Source organism: Sinocyclocheilus anshuiensis, unplaced genomic scaffold (genome assembly GCF_001515605.1).
Source record: "Sinocyclocheilus anshuiensis isolate Anshui unplaced genomic scaffold, SAMN03320099.WGS_v1.1 scaffold790, whole genome shotgun sequence".
Lineage (NCBI taxonomy): Eukaryota > Metazoa > Chordata > Actinopteri > Cypriniformes > Cyprinidae > Sinocyclocheilus > Sinocyclocheilus anshuiensis.
The window spans coordinates 154,332-177,070 of record NW_015544171.1 but is presented as its reverse complement, the minus strand read 5'-3'; the positions used below and the strand labels follow the sequence as shown (position 1 = coordinate 177,070).

The window sequence follows — 22,739 nt, the reverse complement described above, 5'->3', positions numbered from 1 at the left end:
CTTTTCTGTTCCTCAGCAGAAATTCAGTCAAATGGATTTGGAACAACATGGAGGTGAATAAATAACAGCAATTTTGGATGAACTGCTTTAAGATGCGAAAAGCTCTATTTTCTCTAATATACACCTCAAAAGCATAATAAGCATTACAGTGGATTTGACATTTTTATTACACCTTTATGTTCTAGTGCTTACACACTAGTTTTCTCAATGGAGAGATTAGTGTGGTTGATTTCAGAAAATGCAGTGTATGTGGAAAGGTTGTTAAATCTTAAAGGGGTCATATGATGCTTTTTTAAAGATCATTATTTTGTGTATTTGGTGTAACAGAATATGTTGACATGCTTTAATGTTCAAAAAACACATTATTTTTCAAATACTGTACATTATTGTAGGTCCTCTATGCCCTGCCTCTCTCAAACGCTTCGTTTTCTACAAAGTCCCTCCTTCCAACAAGCGCAGTCTGCTCTGATTGGCCAGCTGACCCAGTGCATTGTGATTGGCCGAACACCGCAAGCACTCGTCCGAAATGTAATGCCCCTTACCATAATCGCGAGCTTCAGCTTTCAAAATAAATGTAAAGACAGAGCCCGAAAGGGGAACAGAGTCGCGTGACAGACACAGTGATGAAGCTGGTGTGTGTTTGCAGTACACAAGCCACGGTTAAGACAGCTGACTCCACTGTGATGTGACCCTCTCTTTCTCTCTCTCTCTCTCGCACACATACACACACGATGCGCAAAACTCCGCATTTGAACAGTCAATAGCAAATACTTAAACTAATAACAAAACAGTAGCTGATTCAGAAGCGCCAGATTGTCATAGCAAAGTCAGAATTACCTCCTCTCCTAGGTTCACGAAAAGGTCGTCCATAAAATGCATTGCTGTTCTGTTGTAAGTAATCTTAAAGATTCCTAAATGCATCTACTTTCGGAAGGCCAAATAAAGTGCTTTTGCTTTCGCCTAGAAACACACAGCGTCTCCCTGACATGGCTGCTTCAACACTAACTGCGGTTACTGACACCACGCCTTCTTTCTTTGCGTGAACATTTGGGCGGCATTATGTTAATATTTCCACATAGCGAGGTAGATATGTGGGGGCGTGTTAGAACGAGCCGTTTTAGGGGGGCGTGGCAAGAGTCTTAACTTTGATAAAGAATATCTCTTTGGATTTGAGACTTTAGTCTTTGCAACTTCAGGGATCTTATCTATGCACAATCAGCTTGTAACACTCCAAAGAGAAAGGAAAACTTGAAATCGCATCATATGACCCCTTTAAGTCTTACTCTCTGTGTTCCCTGCATCCACTTCTACTATGCGATAAAAACAGCTCCCAAGGCTCAACACAACTACATCTGCCTAAGGTTCATAAACTCTTATCTCCAAGATGAGCAAATTCTACAGTATATCCTACAAATATAGCTCCAATTAAACAAAATCTCTTTTGTCTTCCTTTTTCTCTGATGTTTGGCTGCCAGGCAAAGCTGATCCTATTAACAAGTCAGAGATGACTTTATTTAGATATTTAGATAAGGATCTCTTCTGCTGTAACACTGTATCAACACAGCAAACCTGCCATTTGCTGTAAAATTAGTAGGGCTATCAATTTATTAAAATGCAATTAGAATAAATTAATTGCCAATTAAAATAAGTTAACACATTAACACATTCTGTTCCTCCTAAAAGAATACATATACAACAGAATGAAATAGTCAAGAGAATAAATGTGCTAGCAGCATTATTTAATTAATCACATGCATCAACACATTAACTTTGACAGCCCTAACTAAGGAAAATGAAAACATCTCTGTGAAACATGCAAACGTACACAACCATTCAAAAGTTTGGGTCATTAAGATTTTTTTTAAAGAAATTAATAGTTTCAATCAGCAGGAATGCATGAAATTGATGTAACAAAATATTTTGATAAAAATGCATCACAGTTTCAGCAAAAATATTAAGGAGCAAAAAACCTAATTTTCAACACTAGTCATAATAATAAGAAATGTTTCTTGAGCATCAAATCAGCATATTAGAATGATTTCTGATGGATCATGTGACACTGAAGACTGGAGTAATGATGCTGAAAATTCAGCTTTTAAAAATTATATTTTAAATATTTATTATTATAATATTTAATAATTTATATATTTATAATATAATTCTAAATTATAATAATGTAAAACATTTTATTATAAAAATATTATATTTTAAAAATATATTAAAAGTAGAAAACAGTTATTACTGATTGTAATAACATATCAATTTTACGTTGTTGTTGTTTTAGTTTTTTTGATTAAATAAATGCAGTGTTGATGAGTATAAGAAACATCTTTCAAAATAATTTTTTAAAAATCTTACTGACCCCAAAACTTTGAACAGCACTGTACTGTATGTCTGTAATGCTCCAAACACAGTCTCTCTCAAGTGAACTGCAGCTCTCACGGCCCTGCGGCCAGCGAGGAGTCTCGACCCACCTGCATGAAGGAGGTGAAACGCTGGTCCTTCTTCTGCCGGGATTTGATGAGCTCCAGGGCGAAGGGCTGGTTACTGCAGAAAGTGCCCACTGCTTGCTTGATCTTCTCCTCCTCTCCACCACTGAACTAGAAAACAACAAGCCAGAGGATTTGTGAGCGTGTGGGAGTCTTATCACCCAGAGAATACCTACCACAACGGCCACAGGATACGAGCAAAACATGAGCCCTTACCCAAGACAGCAACTCATCTCCTATGTGGTCGATGACCGATGTCTCGTTCTTCTTGCGTATCGCCAACATTTGATCTGCTATCCTCACTGAAATTTTAAACAGCAGATGCCATGATCTGAAACATGATGGTTTATCGGAATAAAAAATGATTGGAAGAAAACATACTGTGCAACTGGACGATTTCCTCCAGGTTGGTGAATATGTTCTTGATGTCAGCAGGGGGCAGTATGTTGTCTCGGGTGAGCTTCTGGTAGAAGACACTGTCTAGGACCTTCAGCATGCGTACATGGGCTCGCTCCGTGTAGAATAGTTCTGGGAGCATCAGATAGACTGAGAGTTACTTCAAAAGCAACCCAAAAACCAAAACGGCAGCTCTAACAATGCATTGTGCACGTTAAATCTGACGTGCACCTGTCTGATTTATGTAGTGAAAAGCGAACAAGATCGTACCATTAATGACTTCTTGTCTCTTTATCTCGTGGGGCGTCAGGCCTGCTAAAACATCACGCCCGACCAGCTGCTGCCAGTTTGGAGGATCTACATCAGAGTAAACATCACTCCCCTGATCATCCTCACTTTGCAACTCTTCAAACCTGTGAGGGAGGAGATGGTACATAGATTAACAATCTCATTAAGCTCAATGTGTATCTGAATGTGAGAGCTGGTGCACAATAAGAGGACAAACACACAGGAAGCTCATCAAAAAGAGGGTTAATTTTTGATGCTCAATGTGGTAGATACTTTGAACAAATAAGATTGCACTATGAGCATGGCAGCCTAGCACAAAACAGAAACCAGGCAGTGGAGAAAATGTCCTCATTACAGCTGGTTAGGGAAAAAATAAATAGCTTTTATCGATTGTCGCTACTGGTTAGGACAGTGTATAGAGTGATGTGGGTGATCGACAGCAGCCAGTGTCCAGTACCTTCTACTCAGTTTAGGTGTGCCCCCATCAAGGAGTCTGGAAAACAGGACATACTTGCTCACACTTCACTGACACAAAGTGACCACACTGATATTAAAATCCTGGTATGATACGATAAATCATTTTATGGATAAGCAAAAAAGGTTCATATTAATATCATAAAAATAATAATTAAAAAAATGATACAAATGAAATTAGACAACGCAACATTATGTACAGCTTAAAAAATGGATATTCATTTTGAGATTTGATGAAGATTATATTTAACAGTGTTATTTAATTTTTATTTAAAATATTAACTTTAAATGAGTGGCAAAGGTATTCAAAATGAGCAACAATGAGCATGCACAATTAAATATTCTACATCAAATCGATATGGATAAGTGCAAAAAAAGAAAGAAAAAGAAAACAAAGAAATGAAAACCTGTAGTATCTACCAATAATTGATATAACACTATCCTTAAAGGGATAGTTCACCCAAAAATGAAAATTACCCCATGATTTACTCATCCTTAAGCCATCCTATCTTTTTACTCACCCTCAAGCCATCCTTGTCTTTCAGACGAATACAATCAGAGTTACATTAAAAAATGCATTGCTTAGTTTCAAGAAAGTCTTTTTTCAGCCATGTGGAGTACTTTTTATTATGGATGGACGCACTGTTTTGGGCTTCAAAATCTCGACCCCATTCACTGCCATTATAAAGCTTGAAAGAGCCAGGACATTTTTTAATATAACTCAGATTGTATTCATTTGAAAGATGAAAGTCATATACCCCGAGGATAGCTTGAGGTTAAGTACATCTTGAAGTAATTTTAATTTTTTGGGTGAACCATCCCTTTAACATAGTGAGAAAAGAAGTTGAATTATTAGTGTTTTACCATCAAACACTAAAGGTGTGGTCACATTAGTGAAATTTCAACAAAATTTTGCTGGCAGAAAAGAAAACAAAACAAAACGGTCCATTGTCAAGAGTGTAGAGATGCATGAAGCAACCTTTCTGCACTAATGTGATACTCACAACTGCGCAGATATCTACTGAATTGGTTGTATTCTGCTGACAAAATTTTGCAAAACAACAGTAAATGCGACCACGTGTTGAGACAGATCAAGACTATGCTTGAAAAAAAAAAAAACATGCTTTGCTGCATAAGCTTTTAAACATGCACCTGTCTGCATCTTCATCTAGTTGGTCCATGTTGTACGGGATGTAGTCACAGGGTGGGTAGATGCTGTCCAGCACATCTCCAGACTGCAGCCCATCACTGAGCCGGGGAACCATCACAGACGGGCTCATACCTGAGCACACAGAAGAGCCAGTTTCAGACGGCATGTCCAGGAAATGAAAGGAACAATCACTCAGATGAATGAGATGGAGATGCAGTACTCACTAAACTCTGAGTCCCTGCCCGAGGGGTCTGACGGTGAGCCGTAAGAGGCGCTGAAGGGGGGAGAGGTGATCAAACACGGGCTCTGTAGGAGGTCTGAGCCCTCACTCGACTGACTGCCCCGCAGACGTCCACCCTCTATCAGCTCTGACCCGCCCAAAGCTGGCTGAGACATCTGCTTCTGAGGCCGATGCTTGATGTTGTCCCCGGCCCTCCCAGCTGCTCAAACACACACCAAACAAGATTCAACATCAACATGAATCTTTCACCACCCAGAGGAAGGAAAGCAAAATGAGGGCAAGTCTTCTGCTTTTAGAAATTGCCAGAAATCGCAAGCTTTCAGGCCTAACATTCACTACACTACCAAAAGTTTGTGGTCATTTAAAAAAAATTTTTTTTTGAAAGTCTCTTAAGCTCACCAAGGCTGCATTTATTTGATCAAATGTAACTTTATTCTATTGTAATATATTTTAAAATTTAATTTATTCCTGTGAAGGTAAATCTGAATTTTCAGAAACCATTACTCCAGTCGTCAGTGTCACATGATTCTTCAGAAATAATTCAGAAATATGTTGATTTGCTGCTCAAGAAACATGTTGAAAACAGCTGTTTAATATTTTTGTGGAAACCATGATACCCATGATTTTTTTTCAGGATTCTTTGATTAATAGAAATATCAAAAGAATAGCATTTATTTGATATTAAAATAAATCTCTTTATCTATAAAATGTCTATAAAATGTGCTGTCACCTTTGATCAATACTTGCTAAATAAAAGCAGTACTTGTGTACATTTTGAATGGTAGTGTATATTTGACTGCAGATGAACATGTTTACTAAAAAACAAACAAAAAAACAAGCCAAGCCTACTAATATGTCTGTTTTTAATTAAATAACATCAAAGACAGTTTCATAGCTGGTAAACAATACATGTCCAGAACACTTTTTTTTTTTTTTCAAACCAGCCACTGGTTAATTCTGGATTTGAATCCGCAAAAAAGTTCAAAGCCTTAAGAAAAAAGTCTGTGTCTTCAATAGCTGCAGGTTGTAGAACTTTGCACTAGACTTACATGGTACTGAATCGAAGCGACTGGGCCACCGCGGGGGCACCCGGATGGGAAAGCGAGGCTTTTTCAGTTTCTCCTCCCCTTCCTTCTCTGTTTTGCTTTTCTGTTCAGGAAGAATAAAACAACAATCCTCAGGATAACGACTTTGCCATTGGAAGACAACTGCTTTGTTCCATAACCTAGTAAACTGCCTACAGAGGGAGTATTTCAGACATTATAAGCGTGCTCCGGACATCGAAGGCCAAACAATTATGCCACACTAATAATGTATCATCTCCATGACATGCTAAATTTCACAATACATACAAGATGAGAAAAATGTTCATTGTAAATGGATTGCATGGATCGTGTTCGTGCATTTACATCAAATCAATGTGATTCCATTGGGTTCAACATGACCACAAAATCTTCCTGCGCAGTGTAGTAAAATATTTAAATTATTACAGCACAGTAGTAATACATAATTGTATTTTGATTTTACAATTATTTTTATAATTATCTAACGAAAACCAAAAAAGACATCAATTCGTGTGCGCGATTCATTTTTATATTTATTAGATTAATATGCTGACATAAAACTATACTAATGTCAAAGTATTTTACAAAGAACGTTCCAAATCAGTCAAAAGAATTTCCATTAGAATGTTCCCTCAGAAGGTAACTGCCTATTTAGACAGCAAGTCAGGTTTTGGAAGAGAGTTATGTGATCGTGTTGTGAAAATGTGAGGCGTCAGAAAACAGTACAAACACATACCCTTAGTTTGGAAGGAAGAAAATTAATTCGAACTCGTTTGGACTCCAGGTTTCGTTGCTCTTTCACTCGAACTCCCAGATGCTTCATGTACATAAAGATCACATACTGTATGGTGTTGCTGGAAAAGACAAAATTGTGTATTAGGGTTGAATTGAACTGTTTTCTCACTCCCTGTCCAAGCGTAGTAACTAGAGCACAGCGTTGAGCATCAAAGTCTTTCATTTCCTAATTTAGATTCGAGTCTCTGAGGGCTGTGTTGTGCCTGTTGAGTGCTGTTGGCTCCATGTGGCCAACTCCTTCTGTTCCACATGACTCCTATCTTATTGTGCCTTCTGCCATATGTCTCAAAAACTCACGTGCACATGCGCACAAGTTCACCATCTATCTTCTCACATATGTCCTGTACATTCATAAATCATACAGGCTTGTGGTGTTTCCATATGGCATCTCAAATATGTTTGCCAACATTATGGTAAATGAGGACTAGGAAATGCATGAAGATTAGAAATTGCATTAAGTCGCTCTGTTCTGCAGCATCTTGCATTTGTGTCAAGTGTCAATATGCTGGCATACCCCAGGCTGGCAATTTACAAATAAATCTAACGCAACATCTTTACGCACGATCAAATAACCCTCATCCTTAATGTCTTTATTGTCGATCATTATGGATGAGGTTTGCTGGAGGAAAACATGAAAAATTCTCACCATTTCTCCTCTTCTGTGGGTTGTGAAGTCAACCTGAAAGAGACACGCGTAAGTTATAAAATTATATATAGACATGTTTAAAAAGCGTGTAAGATGGAGAACAGTTGCTGAGCAGACAATCTTGAGAATGTGGAGTAGGATATTCAAAATATATTTTGATATTTACATATTTTTCCCTTAAATGCATAAACAAGTTAAATGTTGAACAAAAAAGCTAAATAATTTTTATTTAGCAATATAGCTAAATAATTTCTCAAATCTTTTTAGTCTATTGACAGTATTGATATTTATGAATTTGCAATGAAATAGCTCAATTAAAGGGCTAAAACGGTGATAATTATATAGCTAATCATTTTTTATTTGAAAACAATATAGACAATTTTTTTATTAAACTATATAGCTAAATAATTTCTCAATTTGTTTTTTTAGTCTATTGACAATATAACATTTTTATTTTTATATTTATGTATTTGCTCTGAAACAGATAAAAAAAATGCTATAAGGGTGATAACAATATAGATAATTATTATTTAGTAAAATAGCTAAATATTTTTTTCTGTCTATTGACTTGATTTGTATTTTGATATTTATGTATTTGAAATACATAAATCAAACTCTTAAATAAAGGGTGATAATACTTGATTTTTTATCCATTTGAAGACTTTTATCATTTAAATCTTAGCCAAACAGCCACTGAAGCCAAGCAGATTCAGAACAAATATTTAATTATATATGTATATTAGTGCTTTCAAACGATTAATTGCGATTAATCGCATTCAAAATAAAAGTTTGTGTTTACATAATGTGTGTACTGTGTATATAATATTTCTTATGTATATATAAATACACACACATGGATGTAAATATTTAAGAAAAATGTGATTATATATTAAATATATTAATATTAATATATTATATATACATGTAAATAAGTATATATTTTCAAAATATTTTGGATGCAATTAATCGCGATTAATCGTTTGACAGCACTAATATCAATACATATTCATGATTCAAATTATAACATTTTTGCAACTGAAGATTAAATCATACATATTATTGATAGCTTTCATACTAAGACGATGATAGATTGCAAAACTAGACTATTGTCATGAATGTCAAGAAAAACTTAATGGGCAAATAAAAAGTATATTGTTTTGTTTAATATCACCGCCCAGCCCTGATGCAGAGTGATTAAAAGACTGTGTGTGATTCTCACAGAACGTCATCTATCTTGGAGAGGATGTTTTCAGCGCATGATCTCTCTCTCTCTAGAACCAGCTGTTCAGAGTCCAGACGAGACAGCTCTACATCAGCCAGGGTCAAGCCCATACTGCGCTTCTGCCTGTAAGAGTGGATGCAGTTGTTTTGTACGTGTTACTGTCAATCTGAAAAAGTGCAACGTGGCAGTACAGGTTAGTGATGAAATGAGAATGTCTATATTCCTGACCTGAAGTCCTCCAAGTTTCTCTGTACATCTGGAAGGAGAGTTTCCTGCATTGTCTGTATACATTGCCTGTGTAATTCCTCTGGAATCAGCTCTGGTCTCCGCCGCTCTGAATACATGTACACACAAAAAATGAGTAGTCACATGTTTCATAGTTTTATATGAATTTAAGTTTAGGCTTTCATTTTTTTTCCATTTCAATAAACACAATTTTTAGTATGTTTATTGAGCAAATCCTCACTGGGATCATTAGCTGATCCAATAATCTAGGTGATATCAAGCTTTACTGTCTGCGTGACAATGCTGACAATGTCAGACTCACATACACATAAATTAAACGGGGACATATAATACAAAAAAATAGTTTTTATAAAAAATGTATTAATAATTGCTTTAGACAAACCAAAATCTTATTTAAAAGAAAACATCTTGCATGATTTATAAATCAATTTTCAACTGACGACATCCTCAAATGTACCCAAAGGATAATTTTGCCCACAAATTATAGCTAGGTACATACAAAACAAAAACAATTCTCACAAATACACACCCATACATGACCAGTAAACAACCTGCATGAACAGAAACGGCACCAGTATGCATCACTAAACATGTCAACATGACACACTGGCAGAGTGACCAAGTCCTTCAGAAGCTAAATCCATAATTACATGAAGAGTCAACATGAATGTTAAACAGGATTTGTGCTTTCTGAACAATTGCAGGTTTCCCACCGAGGGCTGAGAAATGATTATGTGGTTGGATGTTGAAATGAACACACAAACAACAGTGCGAGTGTGAGAACGACGTTTGTGCTTCCATTAAGACGCTTCTAAAATTAACTGTGCTTACCGAGCTCAGAGGAGATGGATTCAGGCACAGCGACTTTCAAATTCTGTTGAATGAAAATAATAAATTAAAAAGGGCTTTCTGACAAAAGCGGCAGTTTTTTTTCTCCTGCAAAACAACTACAAACACTACAATAACAAGGTAACAAAACAGCAGAGCTGTGGGAAAAGATATGCACAAGTTCCAAATGAGCTACCCGTCCAACTGGCAGAAAGAGAACAAAGTTTGCTGCAGGGAAGACACGCACCCACTCAAACACACACACACACACACACACACACATTATACACACAAAAATGAACTGGTGTGGCTGTAACAATTTGGCAAAATTGAGCCAGAAAACTTAAACAAGAGGTTGAAATCAGAGTGATTAATCTCTGATAAAGCATTCCTGGTCATTCTTGTTACTTTTTTTTTTTACTTTTGGCACTAATCTGACTTCAAAAATTGGATTTTAAAGGCATTGTCTCAATTTTAACATGAAATACTGCCATAATTGAAAAGCAACAGAAAAACATTAGAAAAAAATATATTTTTGTATTATTGAAATTGGAAAAATGTATCATAATTATTGCATAAATATTAATTAGTACCATAAAATTCTCTCAAAATACACAAAAGACACATTTCAGGTGTCCGGTCACTTTTGACCGCGAACAACACAAGTGTGACTCCCAAATGAACAATACCAGAGGGTTAAATCAGCCACCTGATTTAAGTACACCAATAAGTACACATGAAACACACACACACACACACACACACACACACACACACACACACACACACACACACACACAGAGTTTGAGAACAACAATATGCGATGACCGTGGAGGTAAAAGGTTGTCTGAGAGCGTGTTTGCTTCCTGACCCTGAGGTTGCTGGGAAAGGAGTAACCCTTCACACACCTCTCAGGACAAAAGGCACGGTTGATCTGGGTGGATACAGGCTTTTGCCTCAACTTGCCCGCAGACCAAATGATATCAAGGCAGAGCAGACAATGATGGGTTTGAGCGAGAAGAGATGAGGTGTGAAAAGCTCCACTTACTGCCCCCCGGTCTATGAAGAACATCAAGAAGTCCATGAAGATCCGCCGTGTTTCTTTGGAGTTGGTCTGTTTGTAGAGGTCAGCGTACAGGTAGCAGAGCTGTGGAGGGAAGTGAGATTCAGGGAGTGATAAATATAGCAATTTGAGACAGATTTGTGAATTTGTATCCCTTTACTTTAAAACATTACTGATGATACCGATATAGTCACCAATAAACACTATGCTACAAATATTAGGGGTCAGGAGTTTTTTTTTTTATTATTATTATTATTATTAACAATTTTATCCAGCAAGGATGCAATAAACTGATTAAAATTGACAGTAAAGACGTCACAAAATATTTGTATTTCAAATAGGTGACATTTTCCACATTGATAATAAATATTTATTTGAACAGTAGATTATCTTTATCCATAACAGTAGTGTGTCTTTATCCATAACTCTATAACTGTGCTCAAACAGGCATCAAAAATCTTTTTTTTCCTTCTTTTTTTGTTTATTTAATTCAATTTAATTTTTTTTTTATTAATTTCTTCTTAAGTTTTTGAAATTTGATTAAAAACTGATTTTTGTCAGTGCATCTTAGCCCAAACATGCAGTTTGGATTTTTGAGTGGTTTATTGTGCTTTCATTGTGCAACTGGTTGTTACATCAGAGCGTGTGACATGCATGAAGACTTCAGTGAAATATTATGTATGCTACAATTTCCTTTTCTTAAAACAATGTTTTCTGCAATGAATGCACTGAGATTTGGATCCTTCCCACATGAAAAGCATAATCAACGGCAAAACAATTTAAATTCTCACATATGGTGAACCAAATCTATGCAGACATGCTTATAGCTTAAAAAGTTGGTCTAAAAAAAGCCAGATTTGAGCAAAAATCTTAATCCAAATTCTAATCACTTCTTCAAAACAACTCCATGAGATTCTTTTGTCTGTTTTATTGCCCATCAGGTGAAAACCATAAATCTGATTGCTTAGAAAGAATGATCGATAGTCTTGCTTGCCTTAGCAAGCACTGCTAATTACTGCTGGAACTCACCAGAGGTGCAGGGTCAAACTGAGAGATCACATGGTGCAGGAAGGCAGCAAGATGAGCGGGGCGAGTCTTGAGCAGCTCGATACTCTGGAAGCAGATGCACTGTCCGTTCACCTGAGACACGTCAGATCTGGTTAAAAAGGCAGGTGAACAAGACCACGGAAGGAAAGGAACTAAAAATACCTGCTCCTGCTCGGTGTCAAAGTCATCATCTTCAGCAGCAATGATCTCTGACGCCAGGCGGGAGGGTGGGCTCCCTATGGTGGATGAGAAACGAGAATCCTACGGGAAGTAGAGAGGTGTGACAATCATGCTCATCAGAAATCAGGCGGAAAGGTCTGTCGAAAGCAATGGTTCTCACCAGGTCGGAGCCGTCCTCAACCTCAGGGGAGGGGCAAGAGTTGAGGCGGTCTCTGGGGGTGCTCTTCGGACTGGAACAGTTGGATTCCCTTTGGCTCTCTGGAGAGGCCGGGTAGAACTGGCGCTGGACCTGCACATCACACACCATAAACACAATTAATTACACCAGAGGGAAGCATGGAACAAGAGCCACCGAATACACTCGTGATAAGTGCCACTGTTTAACTGAGATCAGTGAAGATATCTCAAAGAAAAGGGAGCGCCGTGTACACTTACATGTGACACTGAACTTCCACTCCAGAAACCCTCCGGGCTGAAATCTCTCTTATACTGATCCTCATCCACCCAACAGCCATCTTCACTGTTCCTGAGACACAGACTCACCTAAAGCATAGATTTACAGTCAATACGTGCACGCATAATTCAAAGCTATTCAATCAGATTCAAGATCTTTTGAAACAAACATAATTTCTAATTAATGGTCAAGCAAAATATCAATATATAATATATCTGAAGACTGCCTAAAAATGATCGCTTAAAGAAACAAGTGGAAGCTGCTATTACCCAAAAATACACATTTTTACAAATATATTTTAATTTCAGGTTTTTAAATAATTTTTAATTAGATAAGAAAATAAGATTTTTTTATAAGATATGATTTAAGATAAAATAAGAGGTGGCTTTTAAAAACATTAAAAATCTCATCTTATGCTCACCAATGCTGCATCTATTCGATCAAAAATACTGTAAAATTGGGAAATATTACCATTTAACATGTAAACTTGTCTCTTTTTATATATTAAATATATATTATATATTTAAATACATATTATATATTTCATATTTATATAATATATTTTAAAATGTAACTTATTCCTGTTATGGCAAAGCTGAATTTGTCATATGATCCTCCAGAAATCATTCTAATCAGCTTATTTGATACTCATTTCTTATTATCATCATCAATATATCAGTGATGAAAACGGTTGGGCTGTGTAAGATTTTTGTGTAAACTTTAATATTATATGATATATACATATTTATAATCAAACAATCTGTCTCTCTAGCTATATCCAAATCGGTTGACCACTCCCTAACAGTGTGTTACTGACGCTTTGAATAAAACATGCTTTGAATTAAACTGGTCAGACTCAGAAATGTCATACATGTGTAGCCCTGTTAAGCTGGCCCTGCTGATGTGGAATGTGCTTCTTGACTTCCTGGATATCCCGTAGTGGTTTGGGTGTAGGAGTTCTGCTATAGCCCTCCTTCAGTCCCTATAGAAGAGACATTTTCATATACTATATAATCAGATCTCGTACACACACAGTCAAAATGTTAACAGACGAGTAAAACCTAACTTGTTGCTCTGCTCTGTAAATGTCTACTTCTGTGTTGCTCTCCAAGACAATGAGAATGACAGATCTTTGTTTACAAGACATGTGAAGGTGGTAACTGTGTCGAAACATAGTGGGAGGAGCTTAAGTCTAACCTCTCACTTATCAGCTATACTAAAGCTCTAAATTACCTCCCAGCAGGAAAGGCCTCATTCTTATCAACTTAAGTCATACTGCAACAATACAGCTCTGTAACTCAACACTTTACTGACAGGCACACTTTGTGAAATTGAAAGTAGCATGTGTGCCCACTTTAAACTAGTAGTTTTGAGTCTGATATTTAGATTCTGACCTGTATGTCCTGTTGCTCTTTGGACACCATCCTCTTGTTGTCCATTCTTTGGTTGAGTGGAGCACTGTTCTCTTCCTATGTAGGGTTGGGTTGACAAACGACCAGGAGGAGCAAATAATAAATATTGATTACGTAATTTTATAGTAGGAGAGATATGAGGAAGTGAACTTACAACAAATAAACACAAAATGAAAAACAAAACAAAATCAGATGGGAAAACAATTTTCAGGAATGGGCGTATGGGCGTCTTACCCATGATACCAGAGGAGAGGAGGTGCGTTCCGCTGCATTGTAAGAGTTTGGAGATGTAACAAAAGGGTCCCCATAACCCCCCGGTGACCCGAGAGCCACGTCTACCTCAGAGAGGGGGATCTGGGGCAACCCAGGAGGCCGGCCTAATACTGTGAGGGCTACATATGAGCCGGCTGTGAAAAACAAATGAGTTTTGGTCAGCAGTGGAAACATGTCGTCTTTACCCAAGCAAATGATTTATACTCACATTTGATTAATTTCACCACTTCAACATGGTTCGATTGCGTCACCAATGTCCCGTTCACCTAAAGCAGAGGAGACAAACATTAAAATGCAATCTAATCTGACTATAAAACCATATACATGCGAGTTCTCTTATACAGACTCAAACATGAGGTCATTTTGTGACCAGCAGGTGGCAGAATAGACAGATGCTGAAATGCAGTGGTGAAGAGAGAGGAGTGGGCAGTGAGAAATATAGCTCTTGCATCTGTAAGCGTCTCACCTTAATGATCCTGTCCCCCGTCTGAACACCTGCACGCATTGCAGCGCCATCTACCAAAAGACAGGAGACGATTATGACGATTATGAATTGAAAGCATTTTCTGGTGCAGCGGGTGGTTGCCAGAGTGCTGCCATCTGGTTGCTAAGGGGTTCTGGGTGGTTTTTCAGCACATTGCTATGTGGTTTATGTGCTCCATTTACATGGCACACAAATTGGTTTTCACTGTCATTTTGCAAATGAAGAAACCTCCATTTTGGGTATTCATGCAATTACGTCTCATGTAAACATGCTCACTCGATCACTATTCACTACAATGTCATGCAGTTAAAAACTTTGAGAAAGCTGAGCAATTATGAGTGTACTTCTAGAGAATATTCCACACTGTATGAGATGTGTATTATGTCCTGAATGACCACCTTTCAGACTAAGATCAAAAAAAGTTTTATAAATACCATTTATATTTAGATATATTTTTGCTGTTCAGACTTAAAAAACGAGTAAGTTGAGTAACATTCACATTTTTTTTTTTTAATGGTCAAAGCTTATAGACTTTAGTCAGGGTAGACGCCATATTGAATTTTATTCGGTAGAAAACACACTTACAGTCTTTAGAAAGACATGCACACTATGTAATTTTCACAAACTCAGATGTTGGTTGTATTTACATTTATTGCCATATCAGCTTCAGATTCAACAGTCAACAATAAAATAAAATAAAAAAAAAAATAAAAAAAATTCAACTTAATTTTTATCTTTAAATGTACTTGTGATTAAAAATTTGTGTGTTTATATAATATATATCATCCTTAAATGTGTTTATATAATATGCATTGTTTATTTAAAACTTTATTTAATGTATTTGCAGCCCTGCTTCTCTTTTATAATGCTTTAGGTGTCCTCTTGGTCCTGCTCAGAGCACATTAGCTCCATTTCTGAATTGCAGCCAAGTCGTATCAAGCCTGGGAAGGGGAGAGTCTCGACAGACGCCCACAGAAGCTGATGTGGGCGGAGCCAACGTGATAGACGGGCATCTTACCCTGTTTGACGAGCTGCACGAAAACAGGGTTGTCCCCACTGACGGTCAGCCCAAAGCCGTTCTCATCTTTCTGAATGATCACGCATCTCTGAACCAGCCCTGGAGGAAGGGAGAGAACAAGAGGAGAGAGAAATTGAGCTATGAAAGGAGCTATGAAACCGATTTTACTGGATTGCCAATGTCTTTATTAAAGCATTCATCAGGAGAGGCCTATCAAAGCAGATTACAGTAACAATGACTCCAATACCTGATCGAACTGACAGGGTAAGTAAGCGCAGACAGTCACAGGCATAACGTACTTGGCAACATAAAAAAATCTGCAGAGTTGTGAAATGAAGGCATCAATCTCGCAATCCATTTAAAATCTAGCCCCCTTCCCAGAATAATGGAAAGATACAAGAAATGATGAGAGCAGTGGAGACGTGGGTTATCACGGTCATCTAATGCTGCAGTGTGAGAGATGGGCCTACTTTCAAAACTGATAGCTCATCAGATCTGAAAACAAAAGCCGCAGTTCTCAGATCACAGAAATGAATATGAACTGCTCAAACAGTCACACACAGATGTAATATACCCCACAGAGTGAAGAGTTTCCTTGTAAACAGTGCTTTACCTATAGTTATATCACATATCTTTCTCATATCCTTGTATGTATTATGAAAAGTACTTGATCTTAATGGTCATGACTGAATTTGAAAAGATTGAATTTAACAGAGAGAACTGGTAATTGATTATATTACATGTGATGTTTAGGTGTTACGGATATACTTCTGAAACAGGGTGATCCAGTGCTATGATTCCAAGTGCATTACTGTAAACATGTTTTTCATAAGTCATTTTAATTTGACTATTTAATAAATCATTTATTTTCTTGCTAATTGGACACCATACAGATGCTGTCTGTCAGATTTAACCCTCCAAATTACAACTAATTATATAACAAATAAAATATCATGAATTAAACATTTTCTGGAGTTAACGCAATAATAATAGTTTATAAAAAGTATTTGTTATAAAATAAATGTTTAAATAAAAACTGTTCTTTATATTCAACAAGGAATACTGAAAAAAATGTATTACGGTTTCTACAAAAATGTTAAAGGGATAGTTCACCCAAAAATGAAAATTCTGTCATTAATTACACACCTTCACATCTTTCCAAACATCTTCGGAACACAAATTAAGATATTTTTGATGAAATCCAAGAGCTTTCAGACCCTCCATAGACAGCAATGCAACTACCAAGTTCAAGGCTCAGAAAGTTAGTAAGGACATCAATAGAATAGTCCATTTGACATCAGTGGTTCAACCTTAATTTTATGAAGCTACGAGAATGCTTTTTGTGTGCAAAGAAAACCAAAAAAAAAGTACTTTTTTCAACAATTTTTTCGGCGAGCGTTCACGAGAGTACCTCGACGTATGCATTTGGTGCTGCTGATGCAGGAGCCGGCGTAGCCTGCCTTAGAACCCAGATGCACTGCACCTTGTTTACAAGCAGAGGATGAAGCACGCTGTACATAGGATGACTTGCAATTTTTTCCCAGCCTTACTTATTCAACCAGAATATACAGACGATGAACTAAGAGAGATGGACATTCTGTCAGAACACCGGCTCCAGCATCAGCAGCACCACACACGTGTCGAGGTACTGTCATGAACGTGCGTCGAAGACTCACATGGAAGAGAAGAAATTGATTAATAAAGTCAAAATTTTTGTTTTCTTTGCACACAAAAAGTATTCTCGTAGCTTCATAAAATTACGGTTGAACCATTGATGTCACGTGGACTATTTTAACAAAGTCCTTACTACCTTTCTGGACCTTGAATATGGTAGTTGTGTTGCTGTCTATTAGGGCTGCACAATATCAAAATTATCAAAATACAGCAAATCTACAAATTGCGATATGCAAATCGCAATGGCATGCAATATCTGAATTATTATTTTATTAATGGGCTAATTCTGAACGTTGCGAAAAGTTATGTTTAAGTCAACGCATATAGCAGAGAATAGACTGGGCATACGACTGTTAGTTACATGACTTGCTTGACGTTAAAAAGAGTCATTAAGTGCAGAAAAAGTTGCAGACAACAACTACTTGCGGACTTATGCTGTCTGACTACTAACAGTATTTACTACTGATCACAGAACCATGCTTCACTGACCCTCTGTTAAAAGTTAAAGCACTGTATTTTTCATTTATATCTTTGTTTCCTTGCTTTTTTTTTTAGATTTGTGACATTGCTTTTTATGTAGGCTAAAACACTGCTGGTCACATTCAGAAGTTGTAGTGACGCTTTCTTTTCCAAGAAAGATTGATCATTTTAATTTTTAAATATAATTAAAATTGATTTCACACACGTAAAGCAATATCGTATCGCATATCGAACATTGTATTATTTAACAAGGTATCGCATATCGCATTTTTCTTCAATATTGCACAGCCCTACTGTCTATACAGGGTCAGAAAACTCTCGGATTTCATCAAAAATATCTTAATTTGTTTTCCGAAAATGAACGAAGGTCTTTGGTTTGGAACAACATGAGGGTGTGTAATTAAAGGTGGGGTATGCATTTTTTTCAAAAACACTTTAGAAAACTGAGTCGGGCCGAGTACCAAAACAAACTTGTAGCCAATCAGCAGTAAGTGGCGTGTCTATTCATGATGCGGAGGAGAGACAGAGCTCAGTGCACAGGACGGACATTAGCCGAGCAATGACAGAAAGACAGAGATAAGAAACAAAAAAGGAAAACGTCTGCGGAATAAAAGAAGGCTTACGATAAGGCAAAAAGTAGGACCAGTGTAAATTTCGGATCAGCTTTCTAGCGCTGGAGAGAACTCAAGGAGCGGGAAGGCCTGCGATCGGACGCCGAGGTTGCTTTGTTTCTTCTCGATAGGTGAGTAACATTGGTTTTGCTTTGTTTCACAGAACTAATATATGCTGGCTTCTGCTTGAATATGGTCGTGTGTCATGTTCGCTTGTTTGTTCATCTGCAATCGTATTGTGTTTCCCTTCAGCTATGATAAAGACACATTCATTTCCACACCCTATAAGCCTGGAGTGTCTAAACCTCCTCCACTGTCTGTTTCAAGCGTCAGCTCCCAAAGTGTGTCCGAAAAGTAAGATAATATGTTTAATACAGCAGATAATAATACAGCAGATTCCGCCATCATCAGTCCAATCGTTACCTGGGTTGCGTACGTATGTGTGGGGCGGAGCTATAAAAATAAGGGCGAGACCCTTTTGGGGTAGGGGCATGTTTGTTTTGGTGATTTGAAATATCAACATTAGCTACCAGAAATCACTTACCCCACCTTTTAATGACAGCATTTTCATTTTTGGGTGAACTATCCCTTTAAGTAGCACAACTGTGTTCAACATTGATACGAACTGTAATAATAATAGCTGCTGAAAATTCAGCTTCGACTGACAGGAATAAATTACATTTTAAAATATATTAAAATATAAAAGTTTATCAAATGTTTTTAATCAAATTTTTTGAACTGTAGTGCAAACATTTCACTTTGCTCACTGATAAAAAAAAAATCATCAGTAAGTTCTAAGTTTATCATGTAATAGTTAAAGTATATCTGTAACAGCCTTTAAACAGAGCATCCAGACTCTCTCAGTCTTTATCTTCTGAACCATTAAGAATAATGCTATCTGTTATTTACCAATAATACACACAGAGCCCAAAATCAACTCAGCGGGGAAGCTGAACATAAATAAACGCTGATAACACTTGAACTTCACAGTGCTGGAGAAGAATCACCTGCACAAGAGTAAAAACAAAACTAGAAACACAGCAACAGTACGATCATCTTACCACAAGACTCAGGTCTCCTGTCAGCCACTACAAATCCACTCTTCTGCACCAGCACGTCTGAGCCACACAACATCATGATAGAACACGGGACACACACACACATATCACAGAGGACACAGAGAGAGGACTCAAATGAAAAAAATGAGCAATGGCACAAATACACACAGTGTGGCTGTTTTGGAATGGTTCATTGTCTATTGATAAGCAGTCAAATCCCCAAGGTCTTGCATATTAACAAAGTGTCTCCCCCGAAATGATTAATAAGTTGTTCAGGTATTAAGGTCTCCAGGTGTTAACCCAGAAATCGATGCTTGGCACAGATGCAGATATAACCAATAAACAGAGTTCGAGGTAAAAGTACTTTAACGAGAGATAACATTCTCAAAAACGATTACGCAAGGATGTTGGTTTTTGCTTTCATCTTGAAATATGGTTAATCATAGTTAATCATAACACAAGAGAGTAAACTGTGGACTTGATTAGCCTTTGCCTACTTGAATGTCTCACAAAAATGTAATCAGTGATATTGTTTAACGGAACGTATACGATTTATAACAATAGTCTCCATCATTACGCAAGGCTATACAACTTTGGGCTGAAATTAATCACACAAAAGAGCCACACTTCTCAGACACTCCTGAAGAGATATTGGGAAGACATTAGGGTTGGGCGATATATCAATGTATTCTCAAATGAACTTCCTGGAAATGTAAGATTAAGCAACATTGTGAATAGTGCAATGATTTTTACTATATATTTTGTTCGGTTTCTAGGTAATTTTGCAATTTGAGGGCAAAAGAATGTAAGGACAGAGATATTCAAACACTATCTCTTTAAATTTAAGCAGCAAAACTGTTGATGTTTGTAAGTTGAATCCATTTCCATGAATCAGAGTGCTGAGAGCACAAGCCAAGCTAGAAGTTAGCATCATCCTGGACCCCTCAACAAAAACCCAACAGGATTTTTCCATTGTTCTTGGACTGTTGCAGAAAATAAGTTGTGACCAACAAACATCAATCAACAAACAAAGGGTTTTGTGTTGACCATAGACCTTATTTCAGGCATTTGACCAAAGACTTCTTCAAAAAACCTGGGCTGAAGGAACCGGATATGCAAAAATGTTAACTTGTTTCTGGGTTTTAGGACTCATTTCAGCAGCACTCTGAATCTCTGATTCAACTCCAATGCTTGTGTCATTGCTGAAATATTTAATTTGACATATTTCATTAAAATATATATATATATATATTACTGTAAATATTATTGTGTATTATTGTAATGTTATATTGGTGTATATAAATAAAAATTGTTTCATAGTATTGCATTATTGATTATTTTTAACTCAATTTGTACTGTATTTTACTTTTTTGCATTAATCACTTTGAAAGTAGTGGACAAAAATGGTTGCTTGGTTGAAAAACAAAACAAAAATATGCCAATTCAAAACAAACACACAATATCAAATACTGTCAAAAGAATGAACAAATATTTTATATTTTAAGTTATATCGCCCAACCCCAGAGGACACTGAACGCCACACCGTGGTTAAGATGTTTTAGTCGTGCATCAGAAGAGGCGAGTCCAACACCAAAGGAACATCAGAAATAAACATGCATCACATCCTCCATTCACCGCTATTCTCTCTAACATGTGAAAGTGAGATATTTATGTTAGATCAAACCAGTAAAACATACTATGCACATGTGAAACCTGCTTCAGAATAGCTCAGAAATCTTTGAAAAGACCCCTGATGAAATTCTGTCAACATCTCACTTGTCTTTCAATCAAACAGGAAAACATCTCCCCATCCAAACAATGTGAATCGCATTTTAATCGATACGATTATCACATTGTTCTCCACCATAAACCTCACATTAACGGCCATGCACAGGACTGCTTTTCCTTCTCTACTCTCACCAGAGGAAAAACAGAGGCAAAACTTGAAAGAAAAACACAATGTCTTTCAACTGCCAAAACCGGGGCCAGGAACATGTGCATCGTTTATGGTCAGCAAGTATGAATCATGCCGCTGTTTAAAGCCGTTCCACTGCAGTTAGTGGACGGGCACAGCCTTCCATCTGTGCTGTGTGTGGAGGAAACTGTTTCCATTTTAGAGTCTGAAGAGACTGTGTGAGAGGAGCAGTGTGCTTCAGTCCACAGCACACGCACACACGAGCAGTCAGGACAGCATTTAGTACAGCTAAACACTGCCATTCTGTATGAGTAGAGTGTGAAAGAAAGAAATGTACCTGAAGGGTCAAACTCGTGTGTAGGGGTACCAGGCTGCTTATCGCTTTGGGGTCTCTCGTCGGGAGGGTGGTCTCTGCTGAGAATGCTACTGGTTCTGTAAACACAAACAGGATAAATCAATATACAAAGTCAATGAAATACATTAACACACTGGTGAAAAAAAAATGCTAAATGCAAATAATGAAACCATAAACTATATAAGAATATTCTCTTATTTTTGTTGTTGCTGAAATTAAAGGACATCAAACCTAACAATATTTAACACAAATGAATTTGCCACTTGGTGAAAGCAAGTAAAATTTGTCAGATGCCAACATGGACATGGTTGTGTGACATGCCCTGATCTCCAAAAACAAAATGAACAAAACTCTCCATAAACAAAACTCCCTAGGTCCCTTTAAGATGAGTTAGTTCACTCTGCGGCCATATTGGTAAAGCCCCTGGGCAGATATTTCCATTCATGTAACTATAGCTCCTGTCTATTTGAATGGAGAAAGACCGTGTTTGTCAAAGCTACTTTTCATATTTCAAATCAGAAATAAATGATATAGGCTAATAAATCTATTAGACTTGTGCCGGTATTCGGTAATGCGATATATCACGGTAATGAATATGCACGATATTGTTATCGTGGGCACTTCTAAATACCGTGAATAATTATATATTACAAATTATTCCGAATTTTGAATGCATTTTAAGAATACTTTTCCCATCAACTGGTCAAAATGCACAACAGCGCTGTATGCTGCATGAAAGACGGTGCGCACTCTGACGTGAACAAGCGTGGACGAGAAGCACATGGCGGAACATGTGAGAGACGCTCTGGATGAAAGCGCACTTTCACTCTCTGACAGCAGATGGAGCTAAACTGCAGAAATAATAATAATAATAAT

General features: G+C 37.1%; 1 protein-coding gene across 5 annotated transcripts in view; it reads right to left on the bottom strand.

Annotated features, from left to right (window-relative positions):
• The window catches only part of LOC107696008 (rho guanine nucleotide exchange factor 12-like), a 51,537-nt gene that overhangs the window by 9,738 nt on the left and 19,060 nt on the right, over positions 1 to 22,739 (bottom strand). For 3 of the 5 annotated variants that reach the window (XM_016496143.1, XM_016496141.1, XM_016496140.1), the window contains exons 3-28: positions 21,846 to 21,940; positions 19,597 to 19,653; positions 15,771 to 15,869; positions 14,735 to 14,784; positions 14,477 to 14,534; positions 14,230 to 14,402; positions 13,978 to 14,052; positions 13,455 to 13,565; positions 12,565 to 12,672; positions 12,290 to 12,418; positions 12,112 to 12,210; positions 11,932 to 12,042; positions 10,888 to 10,986; positions 9,843 to 9,885; positions 8,994 to 9,099; positions 8,763 to 8,888; positions 7,544 to 7,576; positions 6,839 to 6,956; positions 6,088 to 6,187; positions 5,022 to 5,237; positions 4,800 to 4,929; positions 3,631 to 3,666; positions 3,156 to 3,298; positions 2,871 to 3,017; positions 2,706 to 2,791; positions 2,475 to 2,600 (exon numbers count right to left, since the gene is read on the bottom strand). In XM_016496143.1, coding sequence (XP_016351629.1) covers positions 2,475 to 2,600; positions 2,706 to 2,791; positions 2,871 to 3,017; positions 3,156 to 3,298; positions 3,631 to 3,666; positions 4,800 to 4,929; positions 5,022 to 5,237; positions 6,088 to 6,187; positions 6,839 to 6,956; positions 7,544 to 7,576; positions 8,763 to 8,888; positions 8,994 to 9,099; positions 9,843 to 9,885; positions 10,888 to 10,986; positions 11,932 to 12,042; positions 12,112 to 12,210; positions 12,290 to 12,418; positions 12,565 to 12,672; positions 13,455 to 13,565; positions 13,978 to 14,052; positions 14,230 to 14,402; positions 14,477 to 14,534; positions 14,735 to 14,784; positions 15,771 to 15,869; positions 19,597 to 19,653; positions 21,846 to 21,940 — 2,674 coding nt within the window. The remainder of the gene's footprint in view (positions 1 to 2,474; positions 2,601 to 2,705; positions 2,792 to 2,870; positions 3,018 to 3,155; positions 3,299 to 3,630; positions 3,667 to 4,799; positions 4,930 to 5,021; positions 5,238 to 6,087; positions 6,188 to 6,838; positions 6,957 to 7,543; positions 7,577 to 8,762; positions 8,889 to 8,993; positions 9,100 to 9,842; positions 9,886 to 10,887; positions 10,987 to 11,931; positions 12,043 to 12,111; positions 12,211 to 12,289; positions 12,419 to 12,564; positions 12,673 to 13,454; positions 13,566 to 13,977; positions 14,053 to 14,229; positions 14,403 to 14,476; positions 14,535 to 14,734; positions 14,785 to 15,770; positions 15,870 to 19,596; positions 19,654 to 21,845; positions 21,941 to 22,739) is intronic. The other 2 variants (XM_016496142.1, XM_016496144.1) reach the window with 2 other exon arrangements.